We start from the raw sequence: 13,025 nt of genomic DNA, 5'->3' as shown, positions 1-13,025 counted from the left end.
TGGAGTCAGAGATAGGCTTGCCAACTTTCATAAGTAAAAATTAGGGACATAAACGTTACTGACAATTTTACTGCGCTAATTATTTTCACCAATCTATACATTGAACAATAGTACTTTTATTATTTCGATTCATATCTTTCTTTTACACTTTTCCTCCGAAATCAGTGAATGACACATCAAGTGGAACAAAGTGGAGATAATACTGAATGGTGCCAAACTAAAGTCAAAGTGCATAAGATGAGCACAGAAGACAGATGATTCAGTAAGTATCCTGTGATCAAACCTGCCGTAACTTGTGTATTATGATCATTGCACCCACCACTCTGTTGACACATCAACGAGAATTAAATTTCTGCCTTCAACATGCGTACTAGTCATTTCTCCATTTCGTCACACATTGGAAGCATGTCTATATGAGAGTGTGCGGAAATATCTTCCAATCCAGACTAAATCCAACAATATGATAGGAACGAAAATCACCTATAAATATCTAATATGCCATTAAATCGGGACATTTTGATGAGTATGCAAATTATTTCGGGACTCAGGTCACAGTGGCCGAAATCGGGACTGCCCCGGGAAATACAGGATGGTTGGCAAGCCTAGTCAGAGAAGGGGCATGTGTGGACATGAGTTAAGGCCTGTTCCCACTTAGCAGAATCGAATCGAACATAATTTAAATGGAAGATAGCAGAAAGCGGTGCATCGAATTGAACCAAAGCAAATAGAATTGATTAGAATTCATGAGCTAGAATATTTATTCCACTGATGGAACAGAATTTCTTGTTTCGGCTATGATCTTATGTTCTCGTGAAGCCTTCGTGAAAAAACAAATGGCTCATATCCATTTTTGATAGTAGAATTTCCTTTATTGAAAGTTATTACTGAAATAATATGTAGGTTTGATTCGATTCCACTAGATGTGAACGCCAGCAGACGTTTTGTTTTGATTTGATTCCGCTAAATGGGACCGGGCCTTTAATACAGGATAGACACTTGCATGACTACCGACAACACCCTAGATAAAAAATGACATGGAACTTGAACACTCCAAAAGAAATTCTATATTCAAATAAATATCAGTCAGTTAATTTGTTAATAAGGTGATAGAGTGGAAAATTAAGAACGTAATTCGAAATATAAATAAAAATAGTACCGGTACCTAGCAACGATTTCAAAATCTTTTCAACAACTGCTTAAATACCGTATTTTCTAACTTCAAGAAAGTCAAATTTTCATTTGTTTTGTTATTTATTTTCATTAATGTGTGCTGCTTACTATTCATTTCTTTATTCAACAATATTTAGCGAAACACTCAACAATGGTCCATAAAATTCGGGTTGAAAATCGCTGATCTAAAACAAAAAATAGGTTATGTTACAGCTTGAATAAGCATCAAAATTGGATGGTCACATAGTACTAAAGAAGTATTATATTTTGGCTCATATTGGACATCACATGCTTTCCTGCATGAATCTTCATGTTTTATTTGTGCAGCAAATATGAGACAGTGGAAAACATTCAGTTATAATTACATCACAACCACCAAACTGAAACACAATTACAGTACCAATTCTCAAAGATACATTGGTAGGAAATAGCTCATTGGTAGAAGAACTCTTCTACAGATCTGCAATTTACATTTCTTTTCATGGTAACATCAGAGTGGTTCCAGATTTCACAGGCAGGTTTGTAATACTTTTGGTCAGATATTATTAGAAAATTAAATAAACTAATCCAGTTTGATGTTAACATGAAACATTAAGCCAATATTTAGCAAAACAATTCAACAAGGATTTCTAATTTATCTGAAGCTAGTAATGAGATGTGTAGGTACTGTTGGTGAGGAATATGGATCTCTATACGTAGCATTAATACATGTTAACACAGACATTCTAATTTCATAGCAAACTCTGGTCAATTATGCATTACACCATCCCAAGAGTACAAATATCTGACACACACAAATATACTGTAGTTGCAGTTTAACTGAGCAAAGACAGCAGTGCTTTATGTCGCCAAGTGGAATGCATCAAGATATGAGCGTTACCTCTGCTTGTCTTGATAAATACAGAGTTTGAAATGGGAAAGACAAAGGCTGCATTCAGCCGGGACAGCGCTGGAGTAGTGATTCATTTTTGCTGAGTTACAGCAGCTGTTGGTGGCTGAACGACCAGACTGCAAAATGTCCACTGTGTTTACAAACAAACACGCCATTGTTCTGTCTACTCCGGCACCATTGGTTGATGTCTACCCCCACCACTTTCGCTGGCTAGCAGCAGGCTTGCAGCGAAAAAAATTTTGCTACGAAAAATGGCGGCCACTATTCCAGCGCTATCGGCCAGCAAGGTATTCAGTGCTGTCGCTACTTCAGCGCTGTCCTGGCTGAACGCAGCCAAAGATTTTGAACGTAACCTAAGAATATTATAATGGAACATTCAGGCTGCTTTTTTTGCAATATAAGCAAGTTATTCTGAGGAGGGGGGGGGGAAGAAGAAGAAGCAGCAGCAGCAGTAATTCCTAATTTGATGTAAAAGTGTAAACAGAACATATGCTTGAAAATGACTACTTACTCAATCATCTTATTTTTCTTCCATTGATTTCATTCAGTGTATTCCGAATCTTACCGGACCGGTGGACAACAATGACGTCACGCTGCAGCGAAATATGAACAAAACTGCTGGAAGGATCGATGACTGTCATGGCGACTGTATAAGTTGTTGTCTGTGCTACGCTAGCAAGATTTTGCGAAATTTCCATACTGCCATCTCGTTCAAAGAAAAGAGAGCATAAACAATTTATTTCTTGAACCGGTAGTAATAACTGGTCCGTTGACATGTTCGCTCATATGCAATTAACATATTGTTTTTACGTTGTGCTCATTACAAACAATACAGCAGAACCGCCATGACACAACAGTGCACGATGTCATTCGTCTGCTAATTCCCGCCCTATACAAGAACCAATCAGATTCACTGATGACGGCTGATGGAGACTGCCACCACCTCTGCAAGGTGATGGCACTGGTGCGACACCAGTGGAGCACCAGTGACGCCATAGGTGAAATTCGGTACACCGTGATGCCATCAGATTGCTCAGTGCTGAGATTCGGAATACGCTCATTGTTATTACCGGTACACTTTAAGATTTTTATAACTTCATCGTAATCTTTCATGTCACGAAATTAACTACTGTACCTACTAATATATCTATGCAGTGATTTAGTTGGGAAAAAAATATTTACAGGAATTCACCTCATGAATTTAACAATCGCTAAATGGACTCATACTGGGTGTCAAGTTTGGCATCCTTATGTTTCCGAAATGCATACATTTTTATTTTCCAAAATGGCATTCCAGTGCGTTCCAGTCCAACTAAACCTCTGTATCTATGTAAAGAATTGTTCATAAACAAAATCCCAAGCAAATCTGTAATAATAAATATAAATACCGGTACACAAAAAAAAAAAAAAAAAATAGATAAATGAATAACTGGGGCAGTTAATTTTATTTCGCAAGCAATTTAAGCCACATAAAGCCAGAATAAATTATTTGAAGTTGTAACTTTAAAATAAATAAAAGTACCAATGATTATTGAACCATTTCAAACACTGCATACTCTCCAAATCTCCAACAATTTTGACCAAAACTTTACTTTCTTATGAAGTAAGATAATATCCTTTTATCATGTAACCCAAGAATGTAGAAGCATATGGATGGAATATCATTTTAACATTTGAAACAGATGTCACTACCGATGGACAAATATCAAAGCACAAAGCAAGTACCAACGTGGAAGCAATTATAAACTTGTACTTACACTCAAAGCCCTGCTACAAGTGTTTCTTGAACTTTAAAATTGGGTATGCCCAAATATTTTAGCTCGTAGATTTCAGGAATGGAAACTAATACAGTCAATAAAGATCTGTACATATAACTCTACAATGGAAATGTATAAAAATTAGCAACTACATTTTCAGGTGGCATGAAAAATGGCCTTGTACCTATACTCCATGTTCAACCAAAGCACTGTTACTATCTCAGTACAACCTTTCTGCAACCTATGAACATATTCCTGATTTCATGGCAGTTAAAATATAACAAATATTGGTGTAAACGAGCGATGATGAGGGACACCAGTACCTTAATAACACCAGACTGGATTAACAATATTCAGGTTGACAATTATTAAGTATTTATACAACCATTTAGTTTTATCTTCTTCGTAATTCCAGACATTAATCCATCAAGATTGCAACAATCTTTTAACCACACATTTAAATATAGAAGGGAAGACACATGCCAAAGTAGTACTAGCCCTTAAACTTTTGAAGAGTGGATTTACAAGAATCTCGTTAATTGATTCTTGAGCGACAACAACTTTATAAACTACATTTATAGAGTTTTGATCATTTGCTATTTATGAAGAGTCTTCATTGCTAGGAGTAACAGGAATTCCCTACCTCAAGGACTGCAATGTATCCATATGTAGCAGGCTCAGATTTTAGTTATTGCAATTATTACTGGAAGAGTTGCTCAAACTTCCTATTTAAAATTTAATCTTCTTGAACATTATCATGCTCTAGACACTTCTAATAACCACCATTTTTACCTTAGTTCCTCGATCTCAAAATATAACGTACTTATATGTTATTGTACAGGCATTTAGTATTGAATCGCTGCACAAAAGAAATTAACTTATATAGAAACAACCAAAATACGTCGCTTTAAACTGCTAGTATTCAGTGAGGTAATCAATTCATCAACAGCTCTCTAAATCTCTTATATCTCCATTTCGACCTCTCTGTTTTATCAGGAATCTTTTTAAATTTCTTCTCCCTATCAGAATGTAGATGTAATCTGTTTTTGCTATCCTTCAGTCTTTATTTCACTGGCATTTTCACCTTCATCTCATTCAGACGCTAAATAACCTGAGATGTTGATAAAGCATCGTAAAAAATAACCTACCGGTACTAAAAAAAACTCTTCGGTCTTTAATCCTGTTAAAAGGTCGATGGTACTTCCTTTACCTATATATCTCCATTATGCTTTATGTTTGTAATTTATTATATAATTTCTTTTCACTTTCTTTAAGTTGTAATTAGCTGTTTTTCTTAAATATATAATCGCCACAAGTGGCATAGCCAGACTAATTATTTTGGGTGGGCCAGATATCCAGGCTTCAGAAAGTACCTGACCTATCTCCTGACAATGCCGCTCCCATCAACTGTCTTGAAACTTATTCTCAGAAGTCTTATTTAATAACATGCAAAATCATGATACACAATCACGCGAGGCGTACCTATACAAATGCTTCATAAGGTGAACTGGAGCTGTAGAGATTTCCTAGCAACGAATCTGTCGATCACTGATGATGGGTGCTTCAACGAATCCCAACTTTTCTCCCTCTCAATGGATAAAATTGCTAGATTACAAAGCCTTGTGCTTGACATTGTTGTCCTGGTGTAAATTTTTATTCGTGGTAATGCAGAAGTCCTTTCTGTGGATGCAGTTGTGATGGGACAGATCAGTATAATTTGTAACATTTGGAATAGATCCTGGAATGCCAAACCCATGTTCTGTAGTTTAGAATATGTTGTTGTTTTCTAATGCCAGGCATTTGACAATAAAGTCATTTGACCTCTTGCACTCCAATATTTTTCAAAGATATTATCATGGCCAGCCACTGAAGTACAGATTTTGAGGTGTTCCGAATCCATTTCTTGGTTTGAGTTGCACAATGGGCAGTTAGGGGACTGATATATTCCAATTCTATGCAGGTGTTTGGCCAAACAATCATGGCCTGTTGCCAATCTAAATGCAGCTACAGACGATTTTCGTGGTAAATCGGGAATTAACTGTGGATTTTGATGCAGAGAGTTCCATTTTTTCCCTTGTGATTGTGTTATCAAATTTTGTTTGTTGATGTCTAAGTATGTAGATTTAATAAATCTTTTCACAGAGTAATATGTACTGTAGGTTTAGTAACAGATCTGTAAGTAGCAGTGCTACCCTTCTTTGTTAAAGCATCCGCATTCTCGTTTCCCAATGGGATGGTATCCATTGGAATACAATTCTTTTATTGAGTGATATTAATTGAGAGAGCATTTTAGTTATTTCTGCTGTTTGAGATGAAGGTGTGTGTTTAGAATATAGGTCACACACATGTTTTGATTTAATATTCATTGATTTCACTAGGGAACACTGTTTTTTTCTAGAAGTTCCTTGCTTATGTTCAACATACAATTTGAATATCCATACAAGTCAGCCAGTTTTCGCAGCGTCTTGAAGTTCATGAAATCAGAAGACTTCGGATCACAAGTTGTTACTGTTTCACAGAAAACAGAATTTTGTTGAAACCATTTTTTCATTTCTGATATGACATTATCAAGTAGCTTATATTATATAAACTTGCCCTCAGCAAAACCTTGTCTTGTTGCTCTGAATCGGAACTCTTCAGCGTAGCACCACCGTCGCCAGTAACGAAATAGTCTGTTACCAGAAATTGAGGAGGTCGATGATTTCTTTTTTCTTGTGCAGAGACACTGATTTCGAAAACTTCTATCATACAAACGGCATTGGAACAAAATTCTTCGAATTTTTCTTCGTTTTTTGTCCACACCTGTGGAGTAACGGTTAGCGCATCTGGCCGTGAAACCAGGTGGCCCGGGTTCGATTCCCAGTCGGGGCAAGTTACCTGGTTGAGGTTTTTTCCGGGGCTTGCCCTCAACCCAAGATGAGCAAATGCTGGGTAACTTTCGATGCTGGACCCCGGATTCATTTCACCGGCATTATCACCTTCATCTCATTCAGACGCTAAGTAACCTAAGATGTTGATAAAGCGTCGTAAAATAACCTACACAAATAAAATAAATTCTTCGTTTTGGAGCTTTGAAAACTTTTCTATTGTTGCCCTAATGAGGGACGAACATTTATTAATATCCATTTTTGGAGTCTGAAGTGCTTCTGATAATGAATTTGCAAGAGCAAGAATAGTTTACCACTTAAATAAAACAAGGTTTAATAGTGGGTTATAGTTAATCAGCCTCCTTGTATCCGGAGTTTGGAAACAACAATCTACAAAACAAAATTACACTTTTCAACGCATGTTTTAAACCGATTCTAACTATTGCTCTGAATCCATAGTTTATTTTGAATGTTGATTATTTTCCCTAAAAAGACTAAAAAATTCGCAAATTTTTTGGGTGGGCCTGGGCCCATCTAGCCCACCCGCTAGCTACGCCACTGATTACCACTACAGGATGACATCGTTTGTCTTGTTTTTAGGATTTAGGTTTCACTTCCCTGAAGTAGCAATGAGCTATTGTTTAACAAAACTTAGAGATATTTCTCTTTCCTAGTTTCGTCTATGATTTATATGTATTGTAACGATAGACAACTGAAACATGCGACTATTTTTCACATCTTTCTCTTTCATACAAGACATGCAATAACCCAGAAAGTTAAAATTCTGAATGTATTCATTGGATTTGCCTTGAATTACTATTATATTTGTTATCGATTATTAATTTTTAAAAATGATTGCATTTCAGGAAGAAAATGGACAAAATGCATCTACTTACGATGGTTTACAATTGATTTACCGATAAGTTACTTATGAACAATTTAAATTCCTTCTTAATTTATTTTATAACAAAACAGTGTCAGTGAGGCGTTGGAAAAAATGTGACCAGGTAATAATATCGATGTTTTGCTTTATTGTGCTCACAAATGCATTCCACGAGTAACAGAATTTGTAATGCAAAAGCAATTAGGACATATAATTAGTTATATACTGTACTTCCTAATTAAAAGACTATCGGTATTTAGACAATATTATTTTTGGGCTTCTTTGTGGCAGACACTTAATACCTAACCTATAAAATAAAGAAAACAATAGACGTGCTGAAGTTCCTGAAGATAAAAACAAGTTTAATACCAAAGCTATTCCATGTTCCAATTTCTTATACCATGCAGAATTTTAATAGCTATTTTATTCAGGCACAAATAAAGTTGCTAAAATTCTCACCACACCAAACATCTGAAGAGGGTAAAATAATGATCTATTCCAGAGTACTTTTCCTTTTTATAATTAACATTTTACCATTCGCCCGTTGTAAGAGGTAATACTTATTTACGGTAAATACAGTACTTACAGAATTTCATTTGTGAATTCATTTCATTTTTTCGTGTGTAATGACAATTATTTCCCTAAAAAAATTCAATTTCAAATCCACTTTGAATCTTGCGTACACCACTTTTAACACTTGAATATAATTAATTGATGAACTAGTGGACTTACTCGTGTTAAATATGTATTATTTGTCCGGCTTACAGCTGTAAGCCGGACAAATAATACATATTTAACACGAGTAAGTCCACTAGTTCATCTATTAATCAATTTCAAAGTTCAATATTTTACGATATACCATCCACTTCAAGGCTTCACGCTGATTCGCCTATAACTTCAAGAGAATTCATTCTCCCATCTAACGGAATGTGTTCGACATTTCCATGTCCTCAGAAATTGTCTTTAAGTATTATTCTGGTGGAGTCTTTTTTGTTGGCATTTTTATACATGTGCGTACCAACCTTGTTTCTGTTTTGTTATTCTTTCGGTTAAATATATCCAGTTCTATTTGTATATCTGAACTTTCCTTTATCTAGAAGCATATATCACGCCACAGGAAGTAATAACTAATCACTTATGACTCGATTTTTTTTAATCTGTTCGATCTATCCTATTCTCACATACATAAGTCAACGCAGATACAATCTAGTCTTACTATTAATGGTAAAGTTTTCAAGGCTTCTGTTCTGATAATATTCTTTGAAACTCATTTGATTTTTTATTTATATTCTCTTATATTCAGAATGATATGTTACAATCCACGTAGTTATAATACAGTAAAACCCCGATTATCTGTCACCGTATTAACTGATTGGTGGATTATCCAACTGCCTTTCTCTCCCGCTTTTTTTGTTTTGCAGAAAAAATATGAGTACTGTACATTATATTAGTACGATCTTTTTTTTCTACAGAGGGTTTTTTACAAACCTTTACCCTTACGTAATATGATCTACTCTTCGAGTGGTCGTACTGTCTAACTTCTATGCAAAATGTCTTCCACAGGTGTCAAAAGAAAACGTGTTTGCTACGAAAGAAGTGCAAGTAATTGAGTGGTTTGGGAAATGAGAGACTGTCTCATCACAATACGAGACAGGAATTACAATTGTGCGCGATTTAATGAAAAACAAAATATAAAGTTCATCAAATTTGTAAATCTACAACATGAGACCTCTACTATTCCTATCTTTCCACAGACAGCTGTCATAAGGAGTTTCCTTGATCATTAAAAACCCGTCGTTGAAAACCAGATTTGAATTAGTGAACTTATGATCCACTACCTAGCGTGTTAAAAGAAAAGACCACGGGGGAAATGGCGAAATTGTATTATGCACTTAGTTTATGAACACCTTTTTTTAGTAAGGATTATCCGATTTTTTCGATTAACCTTTATTCCACCCCCTTCATTACCACGGATAATAGAGGTTCTCCTATACTGTTTAAAGTTATTTTACACCATGTTTGGTTTTTTCTTTATTTTTTTTTAGAGGAAGAAATTTTCATATTAAAAGCAGAAGCCACGTCCTCAAATTGTTCTCTTTGAAGACAGTTTCGAGATTAATTAAAAATAGCCTGATAGTTTCATGGATAGTAAATAAAGTAGTACAGTATTTAAAACAATAACATCGTTGACTTGCTCATAGCCAGAGGGCTGTGACTCAATAGTTCCTACAAGAATTTCTACATTACGCAATGAATGGGAACATTGTATTTGCCAAGCCAGCAATTTGAACAGAAATATCCGCCAACTACAAATAGAATTTTATATATATATGTATTTCTTGGTGGTTAATTTGAGAAAGACTACTCCTTTAAATCTTTTTTCTTTAATGCTGTGAAAAATATGGTGCATCTGAAGTTGTAGTTAATTTAATATAAATAAGGCATTCACATTTTAATCTTATTAAAACATAATATTGCTAATATAGAACAAAACATTAAATAATTACTATTTTGAACTTAATATCAAGTTAATTATCTCTCCGTAGCAACTCTTGTATTTTCTTGCTTTTTTATCGTCTTGTACAATTTTGCGTTCTAATTCAGTATTTTAACTTCCTAAAAAAGAAAACATAGAATTTTATACACCAATGTACTGCATCCGTTCATGAGGTAGGGAGTCCTTTCAGAAATATAACCGTCAAGAATATTCTTTCTCAATACCTGTGCCTTGTGCCTTCAATACTTCAGGATTTGTAACTGTTTGGGGGGGGGGGGGGAGCGAAAGATCACATTCAGCATCTTTTGCCAAATATACTGGATGGTGTCACTCAGTTGTCTCTAGAGGTGTATTTTCGGGGATGAGTCTTTTCCATTTGAAGCACCAAGGATGGGGAATAAAAGAACATCATAAAAATAGTCTGGATATATGAACATTTAAGATTCACTATTGCCTGTAATCCTTAACTTTTAACATGTGCTGCAATAGTAATCATAAGAGGAAAAATTATTTTCATGTCAATTACATGGAATAAAACAACACTTCTGTCAGTAATAATGATGATAATAATAATAATAATAATAATAATAATAATAATAATGTTGAAAATAAAAACCTGAAAAATATACTTCATAATACCATTTTGTTTTCCTTAATGAAGAACTGTAAATCTCGTGACCATTTATTCCAATAACTCCGGTCTAATGATGAATACAATTTTAAGTAAGTGTTATGTTTTGGAAGGGAGAAGAGAAGAAATGGGCTTAAACCTAATAAATAGGGTATGAACTGCGAACACGAAAGTGGACCATTTCAAAACAGACGAAATGTCTCAAATGCAAATAAAATATCTACCAGTAATGAAGTGGTGAAACGAAAGATTGTGAGCATTTAATGATCAGCAATGGAACGAAATATGAGTACTCAGTACCGTGCTGACGACCACTGGACTACAGGCATCAGAAAATGATCACGATTAAGGAAATATTCCAAACTATTTACACAATTAGATCACATAAGTTAACTATGGAAAAGGGAATGGAATAGATTTAATTTAAAAAGTTTTCCTGCTCTACTCTGCTTTAAGCAAACATTCATTCACTTTACCAAAAAAAGAAGGTACGGTAGTTTTAATTTACATTTTCCTCGTCAGATCCAGCATAAATAATAATAATAATAATAATAATAATAATAATAATAATAATAATAATAATAATAATGATAATAATAATACTTACTTATGACTTTTAAGGAATCCGGAGGTTCATTGCCACCCTCACATAAGCCCAACATCAGTCCCTATCCTGAGCAAGATGAATCTAGTCTCTATAATCATATCCTACCTCCCTCAAATCCATTTTAATATTATCCTCCCATCTACGTCTCGGCCTCGCCAAAGGTCTTTTTCCATCCGGCCTTTCAACTAACACTCTATATGCATTTCTGGATTCGTCCATAAGTGCTTCATATCCTGCCCATCTCAAACGTCTGGATTTAATATTCCTAATTATGTTAGGTGAAGAATACAATACGTGCAGGTCTGCATTGTGTAACTTTCTCCATTGTCCTGTAACTTCATCCCTCTTAGCCCCAAATATTTTCCTAAGCACCTTATTTTCAAACATCCTTAACCTCTGTTCCTCTCTCAAAGTGAGAGTTCAAGTTTCACAACCATACAGAACAACCGGTAATGTAACTGTTTTATAAATTCTAACTTTCAGCTTTTTTTAGAGCAGACTAGATGACAAAAGCTTCTCAAGCGAATAATAACAGGCATTTCTCATATTTTTATCTGCGTTTAATTTCCTCCTGAGTGCCATTTATATTTGTTACTATTGCTTCAAGATATTTAAATTTTTCCACCTCTTGAAAGGATAAATTTCCAATTTTTATATTTCCATTTCGTACAATATTCTGGTCACGAGATATAATAATAATAATAATAATAATAATAATAATAATAATAATAATAATAATAATAATAATGTCAATAACAATAAGGTCAGTGTGCCATATATGCATTACCACAGCAATACATGTTAAAAGGTAATATGGAAAATGTTGGAGCCAACATTTCTTACATTTCTGAGCCGATATATTGCCAGAGACTCAAATCCTGTTCACCCATTACAAAGACATGATCCAGCTCTCTTCTGTCACCTCTCTGCTGCCTGTGCTTCGTCACGCAGGTCGAAGGTTTTACCTGTGTTCTCAGGACGTCCGTAGCAGCGACTGCTGCTCCCTGAAGAGTCTTCCACTTGTGGCCCACGCAGCTGCAGAGTGGTGATGTGTGAGCGGCCACGCAGTGCCAGCACCACTGAACGACCTCCGCTCGTCACCTCGCACGATGTTACAGGACGTTCAGGTGTATAGACTGCCAGCAGCTCACCTTCAAGACACACGCACTTTGCAGTGAATATGCATTTATTTATTATTCATTCTCACATACGATATAGCAAATAAAATCAACAGTAGTTTAATTAAATCTCTGTGGCAATAGTTTTAGACTTATTGGCTGTTCATTGCTACTGCGTACATTTTCCAAGGTGAAAAACGACAATCAGTGCTGTATAGTCCGACCAATGGATCTGTGCCCCTGTAAGATATGCAAACTGAACCTTAATTCCTTTTCAGCCTCGGCAATTCATTTCTCTCCCTGTATTCCTATTTCTCTCTTTTCTATCCCTCTCTCTTTCTCTCCCCCCACTACTCACAATTTTGATCCTTCTTGCGGGACAGTTTAATTGCACTTGCAGTCCAGTGTTGTCAACTCAACATGAATACTGTAGCACGGAGTGGTGAAAGAAATATTATTAAGCAAGTAATAGCATTTTGCATAAGTCAGTCAGCGTCATTAGACCCACTTAAATTAAATTATGAATAAGTAATAATTAACCTTACATTATTATAAGCAATATTCAAGAGACATGACACTGTTTGACGGAAGTTTGGCAACATC

The 13,025-nt window shown here is 35.2% G+C and overlaps 1 protein-coding gene across 7 annotated transcripts in view; it reads right to left on the bottom strand.

Annotated features, from left to right (window-relative positions):
* Window positions 1-1,412: 1,412 nt before the first annotated feature.
* LOC138695921 (NACHT and WD repeat domain-containing protein 2) overlaps window positions 1,413-13,025 on the bottom strand; it is a 138,501-nt gene continuing 126,888 nt past the window's right edge. For all 7 annotated transcript variants that reach the window (XM_069820293.1, XM_069820286.1, XM_069820287.1 and 4 more), the window contains one exon: window positions 1,413-12,455. In XM_069820293.1, the coding sequence (XP_069676394.1) occupies window positions 12,223-12,455 (233 nt within the window). In that variant the 3' untranslated portion in view covers window positions 1,413-12,222. The remainder of the gene's footprint in view (window positions 12,456-13,025) is intronic.

The sequence above is a fragment of the Periplaneta americana genome, chromosome 3 (genome assembly GCF_040183065.1).
Source record: "Periplaneta americana isolate PAMFEO1 chromosome 3, P.americana_PAMFEO1_priV1, whole genome shotgun sequence".
Classification (NCBI taxonomy): domain Eukaryota; kingdom Metazoa; phylum Arthropoda; class Insecta; order Blattodea; family Blattidae; genus Periplaneta; species Periplaneta americana.
Note: the sequence above shows the minus strand (reverse complement) of the source record. Positions and strands in the feature narration are given on the sequence as shown.